We start from the raw sequence: 26,549 nt of genomic DNA, 5'->3' as shown, positions 1-26,549 counted from the left end.
TTAGAAATACACAGGCATCTCTGACTGGAGCCATCTGCTTTCAGAATGGGGAGGACAGCCTGGCTTCTGGCCATATTTGGATGTTTCTTTGAAGCCATATGGAAGAAAAATAGTTTCAAACTGTAAATTTCAACGTGGGGGAAGTGGCTGCAAAGATCCCCAATGCCAGGTCAGTGAATACCACGGGCTAAGCTATGCTGCTGTATGGCCTGCGCAGTAGCTACACCTGTAAGGAGAGGTGAACAGGGAACAGACTGGGAAATGCCCACAGACACAGGTGCTAAACTAGGTGTACATAGCACTTTGGGAACACTCTGAAGGGAGGAAATGAATAGCAGGCTAACAGGATCTGCAGGATGCCAGCATGAGGCTGCAGAGCACGTGGGGCTGAGCAAGGGTTGGTGGCGAGGGTGGAAGCACAATGGTTCAAACCTACATACATTCAAAATCTTTCTCACTGTAGCTGCGTCTCTGCTTCTCCAGATTGCTTGATGCTGACTTGCTTATCAGGTCCCCAAATCTCTCGATTGACAAAGTCTTATCCAAGTCCTCATCGTCCTCGGCACCAGGAAAGGCCTTCTCTGCGCGATCTCTGCCCTGCACAGAAATCGCCAGACAAGAATCAAACACTTGAGACCCCTACAGCCCTCTGGATCCTCCTGCCCTGCAAACGGTGCTGGGCTTGCTGAGGAGCAATAGGCTCCATACAACAGGGCTGAGACAAAGTTTATCCCTTAGAGGCACAGCTCTGCTTAAAACCAAGAGCCAGAACAGATCAGCAACGCTCCAAGCCGCACTCTGCAGAGATACCTTACTGGTTCTCCACACCTCCCCTGAGTGGCAGGTACCAAAGGACAATGTCAGTGCCTGTCTTTCCTACTGAAGGAGATGCATAGCTTTTGTTTAGCTGGGGTTTCTCTTTCCTCAGCTTTTGTTTAGCTGGGGTTTCTCTTTCCTCACATCTGACTACTGCCTTCTGGCCTTCCCTTTGCCCAGTCTGCCATCCCTCCCTGTATTAGACCTCTTCCATATTCCTCCCTGGAAAACAGCATCCCTGCTCTGGTGAGCTGCCCTTGGGTCAGTAACCACCATGTGCCTTCCCACCATTTCTCTACATTCCTAGGACCTCCCCTGTTCTCCTTGGTGTGCTCTCTTCAGGCCTTCCTGCCTGTTTTCCTCTTGTTTCAGGCTACGGGCACTTCTCTGCCTTTTGCTGGTGGAGATGCTCCAAGGAGAATATCGCCAAATGACCCCTGTCTTTTAAATCTCACGAGCAACTGCAGCTGGTAAAATTTTCCATCAATATAGCTGAAATGCCAGTGTGGAGCAGTTGTGGACTCCCGTGTTTCCATGGAAACAGGACGAAGCCCAACTGTGACAAATCTGTGCTGGGTGGAAAGAGGGAGCAAGGTGGCTTTAGCCAAGTTGTGACTCCTTGCATACCCCAGCTGTGCCCCGCAAGTGGCTTTGTATCTGCAGCTGAGACTTCTTCTCCTCTCACCTTAGCATGGGAAGAGTCTAATTGCAAGCTGTCCAGCTCCTCCTGCTGCTTGCCTACCCCACCCAATGGCGTGTGCAGGCACAGGGACCCCACAGAGCAACCTCTGGCCCTTTCTGGACCACAGCTTGCTGTCTGCATGCAAAGTGGATGTAGGCTTATGGGCAGCCTTGGCGTACCTTTGTGCGGACCTGAACTCTGTGCACAGAAGCTGTGTCTCCTACTGCAGAAGGCCACCGGGACATGGGTCCCGCACTCAGCCTGGCAGGAGCATGGCCCCAGGGAAGAGATGGCCACTCTGCTGCTTGATTCCCACCTCACCTGCTGCAGGTCGATGAAGACATCTCCTACGGGAGGGGACTCTCCAGCTGCCATTTTGGTTCAGGACCTAAAAGCCTGGGCAAAATATCAACCCTTCTCTTTCACCGGCAGGCACCCAGCAAACCTGGAGAGTGGCATAACCTGTGGAGAGAGGGCAGGACAAGGGAATGTCGTGGGAGACAGCTGGCCACTGCCCTCAACCCCCCTGGCTCCTAACCCAGAGAGGTCACCTCACCAGCCCTTGGGGAACCTCTCCAGCATCACTAGGACAGGTCTGTCCCATGGTACATTGCAGTGAGGGAGCAAGAATGGCCCAGCCCACGCTGTTTTGTGCAGCAGCTCTAACAGTTCAAGGGCAGGCAGAACTATGTCCTGCCCTGAGTGACCTGCTGCATGGATGGTGCAGGCCCAACTGAGACGGGGGCTACACAGAGCTCCTGCATGGCTGAGCAAGAGGAAAGGCTTCCTGCTCAGCCATCTCTCCACCAGCACATCTGTGCAAAGCCAGGGTTTGACTGGCCATCAGGGAAGGATAAAGTTGGCAAGATCAGGTGCTGGGAGAGCATGCTGGGAGCAGGCAGCAGAGTGGTCCTGTGCCACCTAGTTTTAATTGGGCAGATCCCAAAACGCCAGAAGGAATCTCAGATTGATCCGTGAGGGCAGAGAGATTGCACAAGGACAAACAGCTCATCATTCAAACACCAAACACAAAACAATACATTACAGGGAAAGAGGCCAACCTTCAGACTGCAGATCTGTGCCCTGTCTGCACCAGCTTGGCTGAGGGACGCAGAAGACCCCACGGGGAGCCCAAGGGAACACTCTGCTCAATATGAAACTCCAAGTGAAGAACACAGTGAGGTGCCACAGTTGACAAGGAGTGGGATGGAGACTAATACAGAAACATTTGTAGTCGTATCACCTACAGCAACGATACAGGCTGAGCTCAACATGGGCTGCACCCCAGGAAGAATTGGAGACAGCACAGAGACTGGCACTGGGAAGAAACAGACCTCCAAAAACTCATCTAAACTCAGATAGTTGCACAATGTTGTGGACATAGGTATAAGCAGTCATCTCACAGCACAAGAAAAGGGACATTTGTTAAAAATACAAGGGTAGAATATAAATGAACTCAAAACTGGCAAGAGAACATTTTTTCAATGATGTCACCGAGGAGGAAAAACTGCAGTCAGAGAACAGCTTGGCCATCTCTCTGGGTAACAAGCTGTCATATCTATGACAAAGAAAATTAGGAGAAGTTAAACCCATCCTTCAGAACAAGCCATTCTCCAGCTATGAAAGCTTTGGAGAAGAATTACAGGTTATATCCCAGTAACCTGCTGAGGAGTTTCTTACTGTCTCATCTGAAGTACCTAGTGTGGGCCACTGCTCAAGACAGGCCACCGAAACACTAAAATAGATGCAGGGACAAGGCATCACGACTGGTAAAGAGAGGATCGGCTATTTGTAAGGAACTTAGCATCCACAGCTACAGACTTCCCGCAAAAACATGTTGCAAGCACTACTACTTCAGGGAACAAAATGACAATAGGGCTTTGGACAGCAGCTCCTGTAGTGGCAGAATCACTAAAAACTAGCAAAACGGTAAAGCTCATTTAACAAAAAAAGTGCTAACGCTCAGCTCCACCTCTGTGCCCCTAATGTGCCTTGTGGGGCCTCCAAAGGAAACTGAAAACTATCAGCAAACTTGTGAAACAATGTGCTTTGTTTCAGGTCAAGCTCAGGTTTGTCTCGAGCTAGGCAGAAGTTCACAGAGGCATTCATGCTCCAGGCAGGAGGAAACCCAGGACTGGAAGATCTGCTGGAAGCAATGAACTCTGCTGATTCCAGCTTTTCAAGATGTTACACTGAGTTTAAAACTACACCTGGACTGCTTAAACAAAGTTAAAAGGAAGGGAAAATCCAGCACTTACTCTTTCTTTACCCACCTAAACTACGTATTCTGAATTATGCTGACGATACGGCACTAATGACACTGCTGAACAGCTAAAAGCAAGACAGTTGTACTAGCAGTAAAGTAAGAGAGCTCTTGGGACTTGCTTTGAAATTTCATAGGGAATGTGACACGCCCATAGGGTTTCCATCAATCCCCTGCTCATCACCATGTGAAAGCAGGACACCAAGCATGGGCACCCCAAGCCGGCAGGGCTTGGGGCAGAGCTGCTGAAGGGGGCTGTGCTTTGGGCTGAGAGAGGGGCAAGGGTGGGAGTCACATTCTCTGATGCTAACCCTATCGCCCTGCTGCCTTCTCGAGAAGGGCGAGCCAGTGGCCTGGGAGCACTGATGCTCCCTTTCGGTGCGTTAGTCGACGGCTGGCCACTAGAGGCCACTTGCCCCTTACTCCGTGCAACCTCTGGGAGAAAGGCTGAATGGGTCCGTAATCGCATTTGGCCTGGCTTTTCTAATACTTTCAACAGACGGAGTTTGGAGAAAAACAACAAAAAATTGCCAGTAGGCCAGAGGGATTGATTTATAAGGAAAGGTTAGGAGCTAAATTTGTCTAGCGCAATATGGGATGACTAAGATGGGGAGGGGACAAGCCAGCAGTCTGGAAAGATCTCAAGGGTGTTAAATGCAGCTAAAGATTTTTTTATTATTTTTTTTATTTCAGGCAGCCCTGCACAATAACACTTAGAAACAGGATAAAATTTAAGAGAAACTTAAAATGAGGACCAGGGAGAATTCTATTACGGAGCATCATGCTGGAGCGCCCAGTCTGCTGGCAGCACTGCCTGGGCTGCCATGAGAAGCACACAAGACAAAAGCGAAAAGAAGAAAAAAAAACAGTAAAGAAAACTGAATGAATTATATCTTCATCGCACTGTATCTCCTGGTTATTGGGAGTACATGATTCAGCATTCCCGCTAGAAGTAATTTTCAGTAATAGAAGCATCATGCCAGCAGGCCAGATTCAGACGGAGGCCAGAAAAATCCACAGCCTGCCAACCTGTGAGCACTCACACCTCCCCACTCTCTCTGCAAGCATATCAGTAAACACAACTGGTTCACCTAAATCACCATACCTCATAGGCCATCTGGACACTGGAAGAAAGCGAGCAGGCATGCCCCTGCCACACTGGCAGCTATGGCGTCTCCCACATGTTGCTTCCCCCAACCCCCGAAGGCTGCTTCACAGTGCTAGTGCAGAGGCTTTCCTGCTTTGCTGAAAAAAACTCATCTGGTGTGTCTTTGAGGGGCAGAGGTGAGCAGTTCATGCTGCCCCTTTGCTGTAAGAATGAGCCGGGAGGGCTACAACAGGCTGCCCCAGCTCAGGGGCAAGGGGCTGCATGGGGACATCATCAGGCCCCCATACTCATCTCCTCAGCTCTTCCCTAATCCCCTGGCCATTAGGCTGAGAATAATTTAACTGTGGAGCGTCTAGACAAGGAGTGGATGTTAAGAAAAAGCCATAGGGGCAAAGCTGGCCTGGGGATAGAGGAGCAGAAGAGACTCTGGTTGACAGACACAGATGAGAAGAGCTCAAAAAAGAGAAGGATTAGAGGCCCAGGAAGACATACTGATGAGCCTGTCCACGGAGGAGAGGAGCGGGAGGGGTGCTGCTGCGTACAACGAAGCATTTGGATGCTGCTGTGACAGTCACAGCCTCAAAAGCTGACTAACAGGAGCGAGCTGCACAGCCTCTACTTCTCCCCTGCCACAGCAGGAAGGGGGGGACTCTCACAGGATGAAAAGATGACATACAAGACAGTAAACATATTAAGTTTTCAGGCATGAAGGATTTAACCTGTGGATCTCTGCCACAATCCTATGCTGAAACTGATAATACATAAATATTTTATAAAGCTTAAATATTTCAGTGAATCCTATACCCTGTTGAACTACCCTGGGTAATCCACCACAGCCATCCACTGTTAAAGCACCTGCTCTGTTCCCTGACTTCAGAGGCCCTTCACAGAGGTACCAGATGGGACAAGCTCGCACAGCCACACAAACACATGAGAGCAAAACCCACTCCAAAACGGAGCACCAGCACCAGACAGTGACAAAGAGACACCCCTCCACTGGATGTATGGACAGCTCTAACAGACAAGACACACGTACAGCTGGGGAGCACAGGGATGTAGGCAGGCATTGGGGATGCACTGCACCGTGTACGGTGCCGTGCCAAGCCGTGTCATGCAACCCGTACGGTGTGGTGTACAGGATCACAGCACACCAGGCACCATGCTGTGCACCATCCAACACTGGACACCGCGCCGTGCCCGGGACTGTGCTGCATGTCATGCCATGCACCATGCACCATGCCACAGACCACGCTGCACCATGCCATGCACCACGCAGCGCCCGAGCGTCCTGCGCCCACCGCACCCGCGGGCTGCCCGGGCTCAGCGGGGCAGCGGCGCTCCCCACGCGTGTCCTCGGGGCCCGTGGGCTGCTGCAGCCGGGGGGGCGGCGAGGCAAGCGCCCGCGCTAGCCCCCTCCCGGCCCGTACCTCGCACCGCCAGAGAAGAAGAGCCGCCCGCCGCCGCGCCGCGCCTCGGCTCCGCCACCGCGCTCCACCCGACACGTGCCGTTCCGTGCCGGCGGCGGGCGGCGCTGCGGCCCCGGCCTCCCGCCGGCCTTGCGCTGGGCGCGGCGTGAGTCCGCGGCTCCGCTTCGTGCCGCCCGTCCCAGGCCGCCCCCGCTTACCGGAGCGGTGGCGGGGCGGCGGGGCGGGGCGCTTCCCCGGCAGCGCGGGGCTGCTGCGGCGGCGGGGCGGGGGCCGAAGGACGCGGGCCCCGCCGGGCGGGAGGGGGACGCTGGGGCGGGCTCCATGGCAACCGGATGTAAGTGGCGGCGCTCTAGCTGCGGAGGCCACCTCGCTAGTGCGGCGGAAGAGCGCGTCTCGGTGGTAACGCGGAAGTGCGAGAGGCCGGCGGCGGTGCGGGTCGGGTTGGTCCGGTCCGGGTTGTGCCGGTCCGAGGTCACCTCGGCTCCGCCGCCTCGGCCTCTCCCCCGCTGCAGATGGCGGAGACGGAGACGCTGGTGTGCGGCCTGGCCCGACTGCTGCAGGAAACGGGTGAGTGGTGGCAGCCGCGGGTCGGGCCGGGCCGGTGTGAAGGCCCCGATGCCGGGGCAGCAGCACTCACGGCCTGGCCCGGCCCGGCCCGGCCCGTCCTGTCCTTCCCTTTCCCTGCAGGGGACCTCGTCCTGGATGGCTCCAGCACGCTGACGCTCCTGACCCCCACTCTGCAGCACCTCACGCAGGTCTTCGAGCAGCACCTGGGCTCCCGCAACCAGAACCGGGGCTTCGTGGCCCTGCCCTCGCACCCGGCCGAGACCACCGCCATCCTCCAGGCCCAGTTCCTCTTTGACGTCCTGCAGAAGACTCACTCCCTGAAGGTCTGTACCTATCGTGGCCGGGGACGTGAGGGGCTGGGGCATTGCAGGGCCTAGCAGCAGAGGTGGCTGGCACAACTTGTCTGCTTCAGAGTGGCCTCCTTTGGTTCCCGTTGACCCCAGCTTCCGTGGGTCGGGTGGCTCTCACAGGGCTATTGCATGGAGTTGTAGTTCAGTGTGTAACTGCTTCACCTAGGATTAGCCATGCAACTCAACTGAAAGCTTTTCAGAGTTGAAAACAGGGGCAGCAGGAGTTAATTATGTTCTGACCTTGGTAATGTGTTGACATTGTTGGGAAAATGATTGTTTCCTGAAATGCTTGAGCAATTCAGGCAGTATCTGGCAGCTGAGTGCTCCCTGAGTGATGATTGATCTGCAGGAAGCAGCAGAGCCAGGTTATTCTAGCAGGGCAGTTGTGTGTTGTATACACCCATAACTTCTGCCGTTTATTTCTGAGTTTTACATGCTCCTGCCTGGGCAGTAGTTCTGGTTGATCTGTTTCGCGGCATGGGACATTGCTAGTAACATGTCCTTGTTAATTTTAAGAAGTCTGTAATAAAGATAAAGGTACAGTGCTAGGGATTCTTCAGAGGGCGTTTTGAAAAGTGGTGTGTGTTATGAGGCTGTACTTGGCACTAGGAGGGTAGCAGAGGTGAAATGGGCCTAAAAAGGGAAGGGGAATTAGCAGCTGTTCTTAGGTTCCACAGCAGTGCTCAGGAGATGTTGTGTCTGAGTGCTACATCATGTGATGCCTTTAAAGGTGCTTTCCTTATGACAGATTGGAAAGATTACCTGAATGTTGCTGGGAACGTTTTGTAGCGGTGTGGTGGGGGTAGAGATTGGAGGGGCCCCCAGAGCCTGTGGAGAAACATGGGTCTCCTGGCAGGAGGAGGTGAGAAGGCTGGTGCAGGCAGGAAGATGTTGTGGTGAGTGCTGGTGTTGACAAAAAATAGGCTCTTTCTGTAACAGACTTGTAAAGAAGGGGAAGTTGCCCATTGTGGTGTGGTAACTGATTTGCTTGGGGAAGGTGGTAATTATATCAGCCTGATCCGATTCTTATGACAATGGAGTGACAAATGGCCGAGACAGGATATAGAGCAAGGATGGCATCTGAAAGAAATTTCACTAAACTGATCATTAGAGCTTCCCAGTGGGAGCTTCCCCTACAAATGGTCCTGTTCAACATGTTGCATTAGGGCTGGCAGGCAGTGGGCAGTGATTCATTGCCACCAGAGCTATAACTGTGGAAGTGGCTGCAGTGATGAGGCCTTGGGATGTCTGTTCTGCATCTGATGAGTCACTTTTATGTGAATGTGGATGTAGCTGGCAGAGATGGTCTCTCCATTTGTACTCTGCTGTCTGTAGTGGAAGTGTTAACTGCTCCATAACTCGCTTTGTCTTAAATACTGTTTATGCACTCTCTATAGAAAGCATAAGAAGCTGAATTTAATAAGATGCTTTGAACATAAACACAGCTTAACTACTCTGTGGTGCAATTCTCCACTACATTATGCAAAGAGGAGGTTTGCAGGTACCTCAGTCTAATGCTAACAGTGTCTTGGAGACAAGCTCTGTTTTCCAGTGTATCTGCTTGTGATTTGCCTTATTTGGCCTGTTTCAGTGAAATGCACGTGCACACCTCCCACCAGTGTTCTAGTTTAGCTCAGTTGCTCGATAAACATAGCTCCAGCAGTTAGAGTTGTCTTTACTTATTAGATTTATTAGCAGTGGCTGGTGAGGAATCCCTTTGGTTCTGAAAGTGGTGCAGCCACATGGGAGAAGAAAAGGAGTTCTATGGTGGTCTTGTGCTACCTAACGTGCTTTTCTCATTGAGCTCTTTTGCACTATGGGGCCACGAGACGGTCCTGATAGCAGCACCGGGAGTGAGCTTGGTAGTGAACACCTGAGCTGGACGGGGATGCACCTGTTTAAGGTGCTGCAGTCAGTGCATCATGAGAGGGGTATTGCAGCACAAATTGAACTTGAAGTGAGACTTATTTTCTGATTTCTCTAGCTTGTTCATGTTCCGAACTGTATTTTGCAGTCTGCTGTGAAGATCTTCCCTTTTAAGTCCCTCCGGCATCTGGAAGTAAGTACTGAAGGTAGAACTGGCTTTGAGTCTTACCGACTTAGTTTTGTGGTTGCAGAATGTCTCTACTCCTATAAACTGGGTTGGCTTTTCTGGCCTCCCTAGAAGGCTAAGTCTAAACTTGGCAACACTTGCTCAGGGTGAAGCTTGAGTATGAGCAAAAGCTGAAGTGCTAGGGAGGGGGGGGCTCCAGGAGGGAAATGGGAGCTCCCTTGCAGAGGTGGACTGCTGCTCTTACACTGTAGTATTTTGATGTATGTTGTCCTTACTTTCTCATGACTGTTGCAGTTGAGGTCTGTCCCTCCGCACTGTCTCCAAGGACTGCGATTTGTCTATTCTCAGCTGGAATCTCTAACCTGTTGCAAATGTATCAGTACACTGGAGGTGAGTGTATCTACACAAATTGTGAGGAAAATTGCAGCAGAAAGGCTGTCTTGATCCTACAGCCCTTCCCACAGGGGAGATGCAAGAGACAGCGTTAACTATCTTACCAGTCCATGTTGTACATGGCTTTTTCTCTCTTCCCTGTTGTGGGGTTCTACTCCAGACTCAAACAATGTTGAAATATTTCCTGACTGGATACATGTGTGCACTGTAGTCTCCTTTTTATGTGCTTAAGAATTCCTATCTCTGGCCAATATTTTATCAGCTAGGCCTGACCATTCTGTGTGTCTGGCTGTTTCCACGTTCAGAGGCCAGCAGCTGATCAAGGTTTGTTTCATTGTACCAAAGCAGCATAAAATTGGAGCTGATTGTCAGAGAGAATGCTGTGCCCCCGTGTCTTGTATGCACTGATGCCCAGCAGGTTTCTGAGACATGGAGGCAAGCTCCAGGCATGGAGAACTGTGTAGCGTGGGCTGTGCTAGCTGTGAAACTTGGGCTTCTGTTTGTGGCACAGAAGCAGCTGCCTGCTGGGAAACAGGAGCTGCTGGTAGGGAGTGCTTTGAGAGCTTTTGTCTGCCAGAGCACAAGTTACTTGGTCAGGGTTTGTGTATCTTCTGCTTTTATGCAAGTCTGGAAAAGGTTTTGCTGGCATGAATTTTTGTGCGTAAGTGTTCAGAGCCTATGAATTGTAATGTGTTAGGTTAACTGTTGCCACTTGAATGTAGGAAGCAAAAGCATCTCCCCTTCTTTCTAAATATCTAGCTGTGGAATTTCCACCACCTCCAAATACTTGAACTAGTGACATTAAAGTAATTGACACTCTAGGCAAGGCAGGGTCTGTAAAGCACAATTATGTCAGCCTTGTTCCAGACAAGCTGTTTTCCTGTGTTCATCTGCTGTTACTGTAACAGCTAGTACTCATCAAGGAATGGCTCTTCCTTTCTTCCTAGGAAATCATTTCAGCATGTGGTGGTGATCTGAGCTGTGCTCTCCCATGGTTGGAATTGCAGACTGTGAACTTCAGCTATAACTCTATCACTGCCCTGGATGACTCGCTGGTGAGTGGGGCATTCTTCCTGTGTGGCTGAGGGGAAGAGAGGAGATAATCACAGCCAAGAACTGGGCACTCCTTTACTGATACTGCTAGGTCTGGGTGGGAGGGAGTGGGAAGTGTTAATTTTGCTTACCACTCCCATCAGGACAGGGTTTCCATGCTTCAGTGGAGACATCCTAGGATCTGATCTAGTATCTTTTCACCCTTCAGCAATTGCTGAATGCTCTGAGAGTTTTGGATTTGAGTCACAACAAGATCCAGGATTGTGAGCACTACTTAACGGTGAGTATCTTGGGCTGAGCACCAGAGTTTGTTTGAATGGAGAGGACACTACTAAAGCGCTGTACTCATTGACCGTGTTTCTGCTAGGTGAAGTGTAACAAAAGAAATTAAAGATGTGGACCAGCAGGCATGTGATTGAGAGCTAGTGCTTGCAGCCTTGAAACTGTGGTCCTGTGTGTTCAGCCTCTGAGCTATTGAGGCAGAGAAGGCAGTGTTTCTCACCTGTTGTAAGACAGAAGACTTAGTTGTATGTATCACTTGGCACTCTAGCATGCCCAAGTGATAAATACAATACATACAGCATACACTGTACATACAGTCACCCATGCAGTGTGCACTCCGCTGTGGCCAAGACTTCACTGTAATCTGTGTGGCAGGTGGGAATCATGTAGCTGGCATGGGGCTGTAGAGACTGTTTGTTCAGACTGCCAGTAGCATTTCCTTCTTGCTCTCAGAAATCCCCTGTCAGTTATTTTAAAAGGGTGGTAGTCCATCATGGTAGCATCTGTGTCTCTGGGGAATGGCAGAGAAATCTCTGCTCTTCTGGGCTAGATCTGCTTCTTTTAAGGGAAGCTGTGAAACAGCTTTTCATGGAGTTGGAGGGGCTCACAATGTATCATTCAGCAGCATCCTTGCAAAGGTAAGAAAGGGCTTCTTTTGGTAGTTTAGTTCTTTTGGTGAGGCATGGGGTTCAGTCTCTTCCTGTACTCCATTGAAGGTGATGAGGAGGGAGAAAGCTGCTCCTAGCAAATTTTGTAAAGCAGCTGGAACCTGATGAGCACACCTAGACAAACCATTCCAAATGTGAATATCAGAATCTTGCTGCAGAAATAGTCACTTGTTGGGTGACTTTGGTGGGATGTAAAAAATGGTAGGGGTTAGTGCCCTGTCTTGAGTTCAGTGTCAAGCTTTGAACCAAGGTCCCAATTGATCCAGTGCTGCTCTTCTCTCTGAACAGACCCTTTCAGAACTAGAGTACCTCAATATGGCTTATAACTTCCTGTCCAAGGTGCCAAACCTTGGCATCTTCAGCAGATCCAAGCTGGTGACTCTGATCCTGCGCAACAATGAGCTTGACAGCATTAATGGTGAGCCCACAAAGGAGGAGCATTTCTGAATTTGAGACTTTTCTCTCTTCCTTCAGGAGGAACCAAACTTGAAAACTTGGGCACAGCTATTTTTACTAGAGTTCAATTTTGGGGAAAAGGGGTAGGTGGGATGTTCTTAAGTTATATCTTCTAGCATGCTGATGGCTTCCTGCTTTGTTTGCAGGGGTTGAACAGCTGGTGAATCTGCAGCACCTGGATGTGGCCTATAACCTGCTGCTGGAACATGCCCAGCTGGCACCATTGTCCACCCTGCACTATGTAAAAAAAGTAAGCAGAAAGCCTGATGGGTTGGTAGGTTATGGTTAGGGGGTGCAAGGTGGAGACTGTGTGGTAAGAAGAGAGTTTTGAAAGATCAATTCAACTCTTGAGCATTTAATTCAATGTGGGAAGCTTATGGGGGAGCCTTGAGAGACCCATTTCAGTCTTCATTTTGGGTGACCCCTGCTCAAGCTAAACTTTTTCCATATATTGATCCCTACCTTCTTGCTCCCCCTTTACAGTTTTACACTGTCGAGTAAAGATCCTCCTCTAATCCTTTGTGGAGTTTTGTGTTCAGAGAAGTCTGAAGGAGGGTAACTGCTGTCAGTATAGTGCTTGTGAGGAAAGACAGCCTGCAGAGGACTGTTCTCTCAACACTTCTCAGTCAGTACTGAAAAAGCTAATGATTTAGGGGCATGAGTAGGAAGTACTTTAATTTCCGTCTGTGTTTGTTAAACAAATTTCAGGAAGCATTGTAAAAGCTTAGTCCTCCCCTGGCTTGATCACTGTTCCGCTGCAAGAATATTTCCTGAGGCAAAGAGAAAGCCTGGAGCCTGCAGGCAGATTAGGTTGGGGTATAGAATATTGCTTCTCATGTCAATTTCTCTTTTTTCCTCTATCTAGCTACATTTAGAAGGAAACCCATTATGGTTCCATCAGAACCACCGATCTGCAACCCTTGTATATCTGTCCCCCCGGGCAGCCTCCTCCAATGTGAGTATTAGCCACGTGCCTTCTGTCCCTGCTGTTGAACGTATAGGGTGTTCTGACACTTGAGGGAAGATGAAGGGAAAGAATTTCATAAACATGAAAATTTATTCCAGTGGTGTAACAGTGGTGATTGTTCTGGGTTGTTTGTTTTTTTGGTTTTTTTTTTGTTTGGAATGGGATTGTTTTGGTTTTGGTGGGTTTTTTTTCAGGTAGTTTATCCTAGAATTTTTATGTGGTATGCTGGCCAGTGCAGACAAAGTTGAACACTGATCTCAGGTTTGCAAGACCTCAGATCTTAATACATCTTTTTGCTTCATCAGTTTTGCTTGCTGATGGTGCCAGAACTGTTCTCTGTTCCTGTCAGATAGTGACTATATAGCTGGACTTTGCAAAGAAGGGGACTCACTGTCCTGGACCACTTTACCTAATTACATACTCCTTTGGCAGCTGTGGCCGTCTCTTTCTTTCTCCCCATTACTCTGCTCTCAGCTAGGTGTCAACACTGTTTACCTTGCACTCTGGTGCTTAGGTCAGTTCTTCGTAATCTTATTTTAAGTAAAGAAGCCAGCAAAGACAGTGTTCTGGCAATTCAACAAAGTAAACTTGCTTGCTAAAGGTCAGAGGTGTTCCAGAGCTGATCTCCCTTCATATTAGTGTCAAATGGCTGGACTCATTGTCTTCAGTCTGCATCTTGGAACAAGATTTCACAAGCCTTTAAGTCACTTGGAAGCTAGGTAGACTCAGGCTAGAAGGAGGGAAGAAGCTTTGAGATGAAAGTGAGTACCACTCAAAACGATTTGTGAGTTGTTGTACAAAAATACATTGTATTGCTTCTGCAAACTTGAATATGTTTCTGTGAGTCGTAAAGTCTGTAAACATGAAACACAGTGATCCCTTCTGACCTCATATGCTATTAGATCAAGTAGCTACAACTAAAGAAGTGATTGATAGGAGGGAACAGGATTGTTTCTGGTAGCCTTTGCAGTTTTGTGCCAGGGATCTCAATCCTAGGGTTGCCTGAAGGGGAATATGAGTCAGCAGATGTTGTCCTGAGTATGTGCCAGCCAAAAGGAATCTGACTGCAAGTGCATCTCTAATTACAGTTCCTCTTGGATGGGGAGCCACTCTCTTCCTCGGACCTAATGGTAAGTACAATTGCTGTAAACTGATCTTACTGGCTTTGGGAGTGGGAACTCTAACAGGTTTTTGCACTGTTGTGTGTCCCATTAAATCTGTATGGGCTGCCTTGACTCTTTGACATAGTCCATTTTGGCTCCGTCCATGCTGATTGCTTGTAATTGAGACTGGCCATGGTAAGTTATTTTTCCTATGTAGCCTTGCAGAACTTGGAGCCTTGCCTGTTTCCTCTTTAGGTACTATCCGGTACTTGACACTTGAATTACATGTCAGCAAAGCAAACAGTTATTAGTTTTCCATCTGCCGTTTTTAAGAAATGCTGAGATTGAGTTAAATTAGAATCCAGTCAATGGGGAAAGTTTGAGGTGAGGGGCAGGAATGCTGTTAGCCTGAGTTGTGGTTTGGTTATCGTGTCTTCCCTTGCACTCAGCAGGCAGCATTCTCTTCTTTTGGCTTTAGCACCTTCCAAGACTTGTGCTAAGTGTGTCACAGTCCATCCACACTTCTACCTCAGAGAAGACCACGCTGGACCGCAGTGCTCTGGACAGTTCCTGTGCTGCAGACTTCAGTGACAGTCAGTCCCCAGCAGAGAATGTGGCTGTGAGGCTCCCTCGGAAGAAAAGCAAGGTCTGGGACTGAGACAGTTTCTTAATGATGCAGTTGGCGTGTTGGGTGAAGGGGCTGCCTTGATGTGGAAGCCCAGTGCACTGAGCTGTGGTCTTGTTCTGACTCTGTGGTAGTGCTGTGTGTTAGGAAGGGGCTGGGCTTAATGTCAGTCTTGTTATACTGTGATAAATGTTTCATGGTGTACTTCTGCACTGTAACAGCTATGAACCCTTGGCAGAGCCCTTCATCAGATGACATTTTGGTTGTTCTGGAGCCTCCAACTATTCTTATCCCATTTTTTCCAGGGAAAAGTCAAAGTGCGCAGAGCAAGCATTTCGGAACCCAGTGACACAGAACATGAGCCCCAGGCTTTATCTCTCTCTGCTGGTGAGGCTTGGCTTCTTCCTCGGTAACATAGCAATTGAGCTGCCCATAGAGGAGTGCTCTGGCATGGTGGCTGTTTTCATAATTCCCAGTTTTTTTCTCTGCAGGCCTGGTTCTACAGCATCAGAAGGAGATGAAGCGTTTGGACAGCTTCAGAGATCGCTTTGGTGTTGACTGGCTGCAGTACAAGAGACACCTGGAGGAGCATGACCAAGTACCTGTCATCTGCCGTAGTCGTTCTGCAGATGAGATCACAGGCAGACCTCCTGCAATGGACTTGCAGAATGAGAGCTCTGACCCAGAGCAAGTAAAATCCCAAGTAACCCAGAAAGAACCTTCTCTCCCTTTGGGTGGTACTGAGAAGGAGGAAGAGCATGAAGAACAGCTAGTTGAGCCTGTGGAAGAAGAACAGAGAGAAGAGGAGGCAGATGAGCTAATGCTTAGGGAGGAAGAAGAGGATAAGCCAGAAGGTAAACAGGTCCTTTCACTGCTATGTTTGGGTGATGACAGAATAGATGGATCAAATGTGACATCCCTGAAGCTTTATTATGATGTACAGTGGGAACTCTAATCACTTGGACTAAGCAGTCCTGAAGCCTGCTGTGTGTGCTAACCTGTACTGTGTCTTATTTGACAGTGGACCTTTGCCAGCCAGTGCTGGTGAGCCAGATAGAAGGTGAAGGGGACCCAGAGCCAGAGTGGATCTTCCTGCGAGTCACAGCTAAGCATGTGATTGAGGTGGAACTGAAGGCTGCCAGAGTCCTCCACAAGCTGGAGCTGAAATGCCTGCAGAAGGTGGAGACCTCTGAGATAAGCTGGAAGAGGATGGTGAGTTCTGTCTCTGTGTAAGCCTTTTGGCATTTTACTCCCTATATGAGCCAGCATTATGGATTTGGGCTTCTGTCAGAGTACCCTGCAAGTCTTTTCCTGGCTTGTGCAAAGCCTGATTATCTCTTCTACCCAATGCATCTATATTGCTTAAAGTACCTGTGATAATGCAGCATAAGCCAGCATCAATTCTGTCCCAAAGGTGGACTAAAAAAGACAATGTCCAGACTTGTTCCAGTGTGCAGGATTGAGAGACTTATCAAGAGGAGTCTAAATGAAATGTAGACCTCTTTCCAATTTATTCGTCACTGGGATATCACCATAGTCTTGGAGGACTGTGGATTGCACTTTTTCTTAGACAGTACAGCACTAAGCCTAGTGTGATGTTTAGAAAGCTACTGGACAGTTTTCCATTTGCTCTAGGTGCATTTTTTAACATCTGTTTAGCTTTTGTGGTTCCTATGAAAAGAGAAATCTCTTCTTCCTTGTGGTAGGATTGTAACATTCAATGTGCGCATGGACATGTTCACGTGCCTCTTTAATACTGTTTTACTCAAAAGTTTCCAGTTCATTTTTTTCCTTCCTGCCCTTGTATGTCTTATAGAATCATAGAATCATAGACTTGAATGTTTGTGGCTTGATGATCTTCTGAAATACCTCTGCAAAAGGGGGCTTTGTTTGAAATGCTTTATTCTCAGCACTAGTAAACTTTATTGTTTGTTTGTTTATTTATTTATTGGTTTGTCTGTGCCCATTTTACTGAGCTCCCAGATGCTATAAGCTATGGTGGGCTACTCAGGGCTTACTAAATTAAATGCATGTATGGTTATGTTTCAGCCAGTTTAAACAGATGTCTGTATACTGGAACTACAACCTCTTTCTAGAGCTGGTGTTTGCTGTCTCCTGCAGGACCTGGAGCGAGTTTTCCCTATCCTCACATTGCATTTCAGCTACATTCGCAAGGACCGGCAGAAGCGCAAGTATGTGGTGCTTGAGGACTGCCCAGAGCAATGCCTGCAGGTAGGGAAGGTAGAGGGGGAAGCCTGGGGAGGGCAGCAGTGTTACTAGAGGACACTGAATTCCTCCAGCCAGTGCGGGGCCCCTGTTCTGAGAATATGTGTGCATCCACTGCCCTGTGGCAGCTCATGTCTGGCTTGTTAGCTCAGGATTTCTTCTGCCACGTGTATGACCTGCAGAAGGCCCTGTGAGTATGGCCATTAGCTGTGGAGCTCCTGGAGCATAAATGATGCTCTTGGGGTGGGGGGAAATTAGTAGTCAAGTTAGTGATCATTGCTTGTTGTGCATGTGATGTTTCCCGAGTGCTGAGTGATACCTTAGCCTGTACTCGTCCCTCTGGACAGTGAGAGTTATGGCAGCTGTTATGGCAGAGAGTTATGGCAGAGTTATGGCAGGTCTGCACAGCTGCTTTAGGGACTCTGGTCTCAAACCCAACTACTTTTGTCAAGGTACTGTTGTTTAAGTACATTTAAACAAGTTGTTAGAGAGAAAGCACAAATAGATGGGACCTTTGAGACCAGAGTTCCAGGGAGAGCCCATCACTATGTAGCTACAAGGCATAGATCTGCAAAAACAGTTTTATCTTGGTCTTCTGCAGTGAAGCTCTGTACCCTTGGCAAGTCTTGCGCAGACTGGCTGTTGTACTCTGTTAGCTGGGAAATTGCTCTGTGCCCTTTGCACTCTAGAATGCTGTAAGGAGGCATGTGAGGAGGCTTGCTGATGTCAAAGGCTTGCTTTTATTAGGGTGGTTATAGCTGCCTACTAGCACTCTTTTCTCTGTGCATTTACTTTTAGTGTGTCCTTGAAGTGTTGTCCCCAGCTGTTGAGGAGAACCAGCGAAATCAGGACCAAGAGAAGGGCTCCATGAAGCTCCAGTGCCTAAAATGCAAGCAGGAGTTTTTGCAGTCCCTGGTTTCCTGGCATCAAGGTTCCTATCCTTCAGATGTTGAAGATGCTAAAATCCTGGAGACCCTAGTTGCCTCACATCAAGGTAGGATGTAGTGCCCAGAAAAATAATGCTTGCTGATGTCCAGGCAGACTGTGAGGATGGCCCCTGAGGTGTAGAGCACAGAGTGTATAGGACAGGGTGATAACTTGGCTGTACTGAAATTAAAACCTGTTATAGATGTACTTTCACTTGGCCCACTTGAACAGGGGAGAGCCTCCCTTGTTCACTTGCAGGAATAAGCCACTGTTTTAAGGTTAAGCAAACAGTGCATCTGTTGTGGGTGTCCTGCGGTCTGGGAGAACATAGGGGTACTGGAAAGTGCAAGGTGGTCCACAGAAACCTGAAGGCTGGGAGAAGCTTTAAACATCATGTTGTTTCTTGTCCTGTTGAAACTGTGGCCAATTCTGCCAAAAAGACTAACTTGTTCTGAAGGGCTTTTGCTAACAGAGCCTTCTAGGGAAGTCAGCTCCAGTATTTCAAGTAAAACTTTAGCTGTTGGACATCAGAAAACCACCTGGAACCCTAATCTATGTCTCCCTGGCTGTAATCTTAAGCCCACTCTTGCTTTCTTTATAGGGAATGATTTACTCCTCTTTTTTCTTTTTTCTTTTTTTTTTGGTGGTGGGTTTTGTTGGTTGTTTTTTTTTTTTGTACTTGGGGTCCATTGTTCTCCCCCCATGGCTAGTCCTGTCTTCTGTCCTCCAGACTAAATAAATTCACCTGCTTAGATTATGCGCTTGTCAGTCAATATCTCATACAATCCAGTTTTTATTGCTGGTCTCCTTTGTACTCTTTCCCATTTTTCTCTGGGTGTCTGAAACTAAATGTGGTTATTTTAGCTGAGGCATGGTTAGTGCTGAATAGACATCACCTGATTGCTGAATTTTTCAAAGTTCAGTTTATATTTGGAGTGGAGAGTGCCCAGTCTTAGCTCAGAAAATGCTGCTTGTTTGACAAAGTATCCTTGGATTAAAGGACTGCAGTTAGAGCAGAAGTGTTGTCCTTGCTGCAGCACTTTCCTCCACCCTGGAACACTTTCTCTTCCTGCACCAGGGTAATGGGAGTCCCAAAATCCAGCTGGGAGTCTGCTGTGATGTAGTTAAAGGGAGCATCAGGAATTGGGGTCAGGAAAATGAGAACATCTGGAGAAGGAACATGACAAGCCTGTGGTTTGGCTGGCTGAAGGATAAACTAAGCTGGTGTAAGGTGGCTGAGGAAGGCTGGTCATGAGCTCGGGCTTCAAGGGCTATGTGAGCACTTGTGCACATGAAGTGGAGGAAAGTCATGAGCCAAAGCCCTGATGTAGTTTTGACTGCAAGTACAGCACACACTGTAGCTGTGCTAACCAAAGCTGTTTCAGGTGGATGTTGGTACTGAGCCAGAATTTCTCATTGATTTGTGAGGGAATGTGTGTAGGATATGATTCTGAACAGAGTTGCTCAACCAGCTGCTCAAGCTGGTCTGTAACTATTGTCTGCTTTGAAAGGGATGGTTTCTGGTTGACAGATTAAATATATATATTAAAGAGTAAAATCTTATTAGGAGAGTTGTTCTGGTTTTAGTTTGTCCCTGACAACCTCCCACAGATGCTGCAGCAGCTGGTGCGTCCATAGTCTGTCCCAGTTGTTCCAGTGACCACGTGGTCATCCTGCCTTCAGAGGTATGCTCCAGCACACCTTTGCCACCTGGTCCCAATAGCATGAGTGAGGACCTGTCAGACTCTGTCCTGGAGGGAAGCAGCCAGCAGGATGGCCCAGAGGAAGCACCTGACCTGGCCAGTGAGAGTGGGAAGTTCTACATCAGCAGGGAGGACAGCTCGGAGACTGACACCAACAACAGCACCAGGACCCCAGAGCTGAGCAGCGAGCACGACGGCACTGTCCATTCCAGCTCCCGCAATTCAGATGGTGGCTACGGGAAGAAGGAGCTGGGTATGAAGAGCCAGGACTTGTCCTTCAGCCACACAGACGCCAATGCGGGCAGCTTGATGGGGAGCTACCGTTACAGTGTTTCTCGTGGGCCTACTCCTTCCCAGCTCTCTTTGAACTCTGAGTCTGAGGAAACATGGAATCTCAGTCCCTGTGAGTATGTAACTGTGCCGGGTTTAGGGGCGTGCACAGTCTGGTGCCAGTTTATCACTGGTGCTTGCAGGGTGCACTGCTGCCAGTTTAAGGGGTGGGGGGGTCATCAAGCATGAGCAGCACTGACCATGGGTCTTGTGAGCAGAGTTTTTTATTCCCAATTCTGTTCCTTCTTCATGCCTGAAGGTAGAGAAAAACTGAGTCAGCTCCACATCCCTAGTATTGCTCACTCTGAGTAATAGGGTCTTGTTCCAGGAGCTGCACTGCTCACTTACAAATACACTGGCTTCCTGTGGCACCAGTGAGCTGCCAACTGGAGCATTACCTTTGGAGAATAATATGCAGAATTCCTCTGCATTTATTCTCTGGCCTAAGTACTTTGTGAGGCTGGTGTTTTTATAGGAGGAGGTGGTTAGTGGATCTGTGGTTACTTGTGCTTTCCTCAGTGGTCTTTGTGAGCTTTGGATGGTAAAGCCTTTCCAAAGCAAAGATTGTGTGCTGGCTGTGTGAGGACTGTTGTGCAAGACAGCAGTTAGTAGGAGGTTTGCAAATGCATTATGGGAAGGACCTTGGATTTCTGGTGTATCAGACTGCCTTTGCTTGGGCATCAACTTCTGCTTTACAGAATAACTGAAATTGGGAAGGAGCTACAGAGGTTATCTGGTCCAGCTCACCAAGTGACTATACTGCAACTGCAGTCTAGTCCTGATTTGCAAAACCAATCAGCTTCTTGATCAGCCTTTCAAGACTGCTGTGCCTCTGAAGAGGAGTTGGTATAGGATCAGTATTTAGGTCTGCCATGTTCAGTCTCATACACTTGAAACGTGAGAAAAAAAGCAGTCTCTTGTTTCAGGACAAATCACAAGATTCCAATTAAAAACTGAGCCCGTGTAAAGGTTCCTGGTGAGGAGAAGTTGAGGAGTGTAGTTGGTGGGGAGCAGGCTCTGCTGGGAAGTACGTGCTCTCAGGCAGGATTGTGGCTACTGTATAAATTATTTTATCATACAATTGCATGACAAACCTAATTGTGTTCTTAATCAGTTTTATTGCTCTCTTCCTTAGTCTCCTTCATCTTTACCCCAGTCAAAGTCAGAGTTTAAAAAGCTGACCCGAGTTGACACCAGCTGAACTTAAAAATGTTTTTTTGGCTTTGTGATTAAGAATTGTCTGCCTGCCAAATCTGACAGCAGAGCAATGTCCTCCTGCAACTGAACAGTTGAGCAGAGGTTGAACAGGGCTTAGAACAAAGCTTTGCATAGCTGTAAAAGCAGGTTTTGGAGTAACAGGGTCCTCTCATGTCCCCACACTTAGATCTGGTGCCTGGAAATCCCTGGCTTTGGGCCTTTTTATAGAGACTTAATGGAAAGGGGGGGTGACACTGCTGCCCTGGTGTCAGTCTGCATGCTGGGGCAGCACCTGGTCAGTGGGTGGAGTGTCAGTCCTTCCCTTTGCCCTCCTCAGCTGTAAATGGCATCCTGAACATGAGGGACTTCCGTTCAGTGGATCATCGCCTGAAACTGTACTTGGACATGGAAGTTTTTGAGGAGAACTCCGAAGAGTTCCAGTGCTTCCTTAAGGTGAGCTCCCGGAGCACCACTCTTACAGCTCCTTGGCTGTCCTTTGTGCCACCCTGCAAGTTCTGCACTGGGGTGGCATCCCAGAGACTGTGGGGTGTGAAGGGAGATGAAGTGTGTTTGAGTCAGTCCTTTCCAAGGGTGGGCTGGCAAGGGGCAGGCCAGTGCTGTGACCCACCCCCTCTGTACTCTAGGTGGTCATGGTGAAGTTTGGCCGACAAGAAGAGTTCCTCTCAATCCTGGTTGCCTCTGATATCAAGATTTATGTGCTGGAAGTCACTGGGGCTATCAGGTGAGGCAAATGGTGGCAAGTGAGACCCTGCAGTAAGGCTGTGAGTGTTGGGTAGTGCCAGCCTGTGCTAGCCTTACCCTGGAGGTGTGGGGACATGCAAAGGCTCTTCTGGCAAACCTGCTGCAATCTGATGTGGGAGAGGAGATAGGATAGCCTGCTGCAGCTGAGGACTGTGCTCTGTGATTAGGGGACAACCTGCAGACTGGCTGAAGAAGAATGATTCTCACTACCTGTCTGATATTTCCCATCTGGAAGTGGGACTCTGCCACCAGAGCTTGCGAATGGAGTTTGAGAACCCCAAAGCCTCCTACAATCTGCTGATACGGAGCCAAAGCTGCTGTGACCAGTTCCTGCAGACCCTGACATGTAAGAGCAAAGCTATAGCGGGGGCACAGAGTGGGAAGAGGATTTGGAAGATCTGCTCATGGGAGAGCTGCCAGGAGAGCTGTAGTTTTTTGGGGTTGGAAATTTACTTCTTGCCATCTCAGAAAAATGTTTGGGGAGAGCCCTACTGGCGTCATAACTTCCAGTGCCTCTCTGTAAACTAGAGAACCATCCTGAGCTATTATGTACTGCCCTTGGGCTTGCAATAAAAGATGTCTACCTTCTCCCCCTCTTTAGATCTCCTGCAAGAGATGCCTGCTAAACGCAGGAGTAAGGTGAAGGAAATCCCCACTGTGGAAATGAATCCACATCATTGGCTATGGTAAGAAGAGTCTTTGAGAGGTTGTGGTTTTGGACGGAAGAGAATGTCTGCTTGTCCAGCAGTGCCTGGGAAGCTTCAAAACAGGGCAGCACAGGAGGAGGCACCAAGCCTACAGTACATTTTTAAGGCAGCTGGCTCAGGTGCCTGCTGCTCAGGGGGTGAGCAAGCAAAAGGGTGTCATGGACTGAGCCAAGCAAGGCAACTTCAGCTCTCCTGGAGGAGCCTGAGCATAATATGGAGAGAGGGAAAGGGGGAAGCTTTTCTTTCTTGACTTGCAAGAAGCATTTGGTTCCTGTCTGTCAAGGTGGTAGGAAGAGTGTAGGAGAAAGGAGTTGTACAACATCTGGAAGACAGGTCCCTCTCTTCCCCAATGGGACAAGGAACAGTAGCTAGCTCACAGCAAGCCTAGACTGGAAACAGAGTGCTCCCTTGATTGGCCCACTGTTGTATTTCCTCCAGGCCTCTGCTGGACTCCAAGACCACAAATTCTGCAGCTGCAAATGATACTTGTTTCTTCTACCTGCTGGCCTACCTGATCCAAGGTACAGGAGATCTCAGTGTTCAGGTGTCCCACACCTTGTGCTGTTTGCTTACATGCTTGCTTTTTTAGTGTACAGTCTGTTGGAAAAGAGCTGGGACATTGGTCCAGCAGCGAGATAGGGCAGGGGCATGGGTGAGGGCTCTTTTTAGTGTTGTGATGTCTTAGGGGAGTAGCATGTTTCTTCCTGCATGTCTGGTGAGTCTCCCAGCCCTTTTCTACATGGAAGTCCTGGCTCTAGGGAGCAGCTGGTCTTGCACACCAGGTTTGGTGACAACTCAGAACAGCTTCTGAGAAGCTTGAGATTATCTAAAGGCTGGATCATTGCCCTCAGCTGAGGGCAAGCTTGAAGAGTCATACACACAGCTGGCTTGTGTGGGGAGCTGAAAGGCTTCTCTGTTTGGAAAAACAGAAGCAGGTGTCCAGAACCCAAGGAAGTAGGACAGCAGCAGCCTGCTGGAGCCCATCAGGTTCTGTTCCAGGGCTTGCTGAGGGCCAGATGTGTTAAACCTGGGATCTGAGTATTCAGTGAACAATTCCAGTGTTCTCTTAGCCTGGGAGACTGAAAAAAAATCAATCTAGCTGTTAACCCCATTCTGACCAGTTTGTTACTGCTCTTGCACCCTTGTTTGCCATTGGTTATTGGGGAGGTACCAGAGAATGAGAACCAGAAGGAATCTGTGGGAAGTAGGCTTATTTCTCTCCTGAAGCTGAGCAAAGAGCCTTTGGAAGAGCTTAGTGTGTTTTTCTTCCTCTACAGTTTTCTTCTTGAGTATGGTGCCCAAAAACCGCATACAGTTCCAGCTGATGCCTCATTGCCAAATAGACAGAACTAGTTAAACATCCCATTTCTGATACTCCTACTAATTCCCAAGAGTGAGATGTAATGAGAAAAGCAACATGTTGCTATAGCAGATTGTGATCCCCTGTGACCTCAGACAGTTCTGCTAGTGGCTCCCTGTTTGTGTGCATCTGACTTATTCCCCAGTTCTAGTGCCTTCATTTGCGTCCACTGAAATCAACTGGATATTTATACTCCCGACAAAACTTCATTGCTTCCTGTCATGCTTATGACACATCCCAACTTGGTATTAAGCTTTGTGTGTGCTCTCTGTTCTAGCCATCACGTATCTGCAGCCAGACAAATTCAGAACAAAAAAAGGCAGCCTTTTAGCTGCCTAGAACTGCTGACTTTTAAGGAGTAATAAAGTATCATTTAAGAGGTCAAAAGACTCAAGTGTCTTTTCCTGCCTTACATGAGAACACAGGCTGAACAAGGCTTGCTGGGTGATGGTCTTTCACATGCATGCTCCTGCAATGAGCTTGGATAAGCCCAAGCAGCTCCTTGGATAAGCTGGTCAAACCCAGCCACGTTTAGCTACCTTTCTCCACCTCTTCAGTCAGGAAGTTGGATAAGGCTGTTCACCCAGTTACTGTTGCTGAAAAGGATTTCCCTAGGGGAGGAATGGAAAGCAAAGCTGGTTTTGTGGTGACTCAGGCTCTCAGCAAAGTATCTCCTATTCCCTCATAACCTTTTAGGGGCATCTGCTTTCCCTGTGACTCTGCTGAGCACCCGAAGCATGCTGTTTCTGCTGGAGGAGAATCACCAGTGGCAGGTGCAGCCCTGCTTGGATGAAGACCACAGGGCAGAAACGTCTCCTAGGAGCAACATTCAGTTGAAGGAGAAGCAGCCTATCAGCAGTATTAGCAATGTCATAACCTATCGTCTCTGTCCTTGTGACATCAAGCTGATGCTTTACGATGAGGTAACTGGGAGGGGATCATGGGGCACACAAGATGCTGGGGGCTGGATTGCGCTCCAGTCCTGTTCCTGCCAAAAGTAACTTGGGGCTGTTATCTTCCATCCTAACCTAGGGCCTTGCACCACAGAGGCAGGGGAGCACAGCGAACTCCTGTGTACAAAAGTCACACAGGGACATTTCCATGGCTGGTGGGAGAGATGGAGAATGTCACTTTGGAAGGAGCTGGCAGCTGCACTGGGGAATAGCAGCTCAGGGCTGATGATCGCCTTTCAGGCTAGGCCTTGCTCATTCTCCTCCTCTCTTTTATCTCTCCCAGGTGCTGAAGGTGGAGAGCACTTGGCACATCCGCACAGAGTGCCCTGAGCTGCTGGCAGACCTGGTGGAGTGGATCCGCAGGCCCTGGGAGGACATGTTCTCAATTGAGCTGCGGAAGGCTGTGTATGAGGGACTGGAGTGAGCTTGCTTGCTGTAGGCAGGCAAGACTTGGGAGTCCAGAGTGCTGCTGTGCTGGCAATGGTGCACAAGTGTCTCCCATCTGACTTTGCTGTCCTGTGGCCTCTGCTTTTTACTTTACTCTTGCCCCTGGGCCTTTCTGGTGAGGAGAAGGGGAGCACATGATGGTCCAGACTGCACAGTCACTCATTCGCACTGGGCTGGCCATGGAAGGAAGAGGTGGAGGGTGTTCCCTATAATACTGCATAAGCTACACAGAGTTTTAACTTGGCAGTGTCTGCTAGTCTCCTTCAGGGTCATATGGTGTGTCACTGAAGGAAGAGGGGAGCAAGACCAGAGCATCTTCAGTGGACATGCAGTGGTATTTGGCGAAGAGTAGGCCAGAGGCAGTTGGGGCCTGTGGCCTTTTTAGCAGGTTTATTTGCTGCCTTCCTAGCTGTCTTGGAACAGCTGCCATTATCTGTTGCTGGTATTCTTTTTCCTCCTGCCCACCCTCACCCCCCTTGTCCACTGCTTCCCTAAAACTGCTGGCTTCAAACAGGATCCTTGATTGCACAAGGGCATGAGCCATGTTGTCCTAATAACCCCACAGAGAGTCCTTACCTGCCTGCCTGCCTGCCAGGGCACAGCTCCATCTGCTACTGTAGTTTCTCACTGTCACTGGGGAGGAGGGAGCTATGAGGCTGTTAGCACAGAAATGTGTTGCTCATTGCTTAGGGGTCAGGACCCTGGGTGGGCACTGGCAGGTAAAAGTGAGGCTTAGGCTTTTCTGAGCAGTCCAAAAGCAGGAGTCTATTTTAACATGAATTTTACTATTTTCTATCTTAATAAAAGCTTATATTTATTGAATTGTCACAGTTTCCTTCTTTCATCCTCTTGCACTGCTGTAATGTCTTTGTAAGGTCTTGCTGCTTTGCAGCAGCCTCAAGGGTTCCCCAGCATCTTGCACAGTTCAAGCTGGCCTATCCCTCCTGTTCCAGGTGAGTGCTGATGGGCTGCTAGACTAATCTCTTCTACCTGCCTGGTTCCAAACAAGCAGCAAAGCAAGGAACAAAGCCCAAACAGAATTAGGCTGACAGCAGGCGCTGGTTGTGCTCTCCTGTGACAGCTGGCCTCAGGTAAGCATCTGGTGGGCTTCCAGCTGCAGCAAG

General features: G+C 48.9%; 2 protein-coding genes across 5 annotated transcripts in view; one reads left to right on the top strand and one right to left on the bottom strand.

The window, feature by feature from the left end:
* SLC4A3 (solute carrier family 4 member 3) overlaps window positions 1-6,316 on the bottom strand; it is a 33,694-nt gene extending 27,378 nt beyond the window's left edge. The window contains exons 1-4 of one of the 2 annotated variants that reach the window (XM_061358637.1): window positions 6,297-6,313; window positions 2,560-2,657; window positions 1,820-1,960; window positions 441-597 (exon numbers count right to left, since the gene is read on the bottom strand). In XM_061358637.1, the coding sequence (XP_061214621.1) occupies window positions 441-597; window positions 1,820-1,873 (211 nt within the window). In that variant the 5' untranslated portion in view covers window positions 1,874-1,960; window positions 2,560-2,657; window positions 6,297-6,313. Of the gene's footprint in view, window positions 1-440; window positions 598-1,819; window positions 1,961-2,559; window positions 2,658-6,296 lie in introns of both variants that reach the window. The other variant, XM_061358638.1, reaches the window with a different exon arrangement.
* A 298-nt stretch (window positions 6,317-6,614) lies between these two features.
* On the top strand, window positions 6,615-26,247 carry STK11IP (serine/threonine kinase 11 interacting protein). Of its 3 annotated transcripts, none has more exons than XM_061358633.1 (24): window positions 6,615-6,863; window positions 7,040-7,186; window positions 9,198-9,272; window positions 9,561-9,656; window positions 10,607-10,714; window positions 10,921-10,992; window positions 11,951-12,080; window positions 12,265-12,368; window positions 12,984-13,073; window positions 14,174-14,215; window positions 14,667-14,834; window positions 15,119-15,200; window positions 15,305-15,667; window positions 15,835-16,025; window positions 16,935-17,045; window positions 17,838-18,033; window positions 19,578-20,072; window positions 21,534-21,649; window positions 21,841-21,938; window positions 22,126-22,304; window positions 22,560-22,644; window positions 23,104-23,186; window positions 24,722-24,948; window positions 25,262-26,247. In XM_061358633.1, exons 1-24 carry the CDS (start codon window positions 6,618-6,620, stop codon window positions 25,400-25,402), a joined length of 3,645 nt encoding a protein of 1,214 aa, XP_061214617.1. In that variant the 5' UTR covers window positions 6,615-6,617; the 3' UTR covers window positions 25,403-26,247. The 3 variants fall into 3 exon arrangements, with proteins under 3 accessions (XP_061214617.1, XP_061214618.1, XP_061214619.1); XM_061358635.1 differs by having other exon boundaries at window positions 6,681-6,863; window positions 6,984-7,186; XM_061358634.1 differs by lacking the exon at window positions 10,921-10,992.
* Window positions 26,248-26,549: the final 302 nt, after the last annotated feature.

The sequence above is a fragment of the Neopsephotus bourkii genome, unplaced genomic scaffold, assembly GCF_033783945.1.
Source record: "Neopsephotus bourkii isolate Nb327-2 ecotype Australia unplaced genomic scaffold, CSIRO-AGI_Nbou_v1 NB_951, whole genome shotgun sequence".
Taxonomy (NCBI): Eukaryota; Metazoa; Chordata; class Aves; order Psittaciformes; family Psittacidae; genus Neopsephotus; species Neopsephotus bourkii.
Note: the sequence above shows the minus strand (reverse complement) of the source record. Positions and strands in the feature narration are given on the sequence as shown.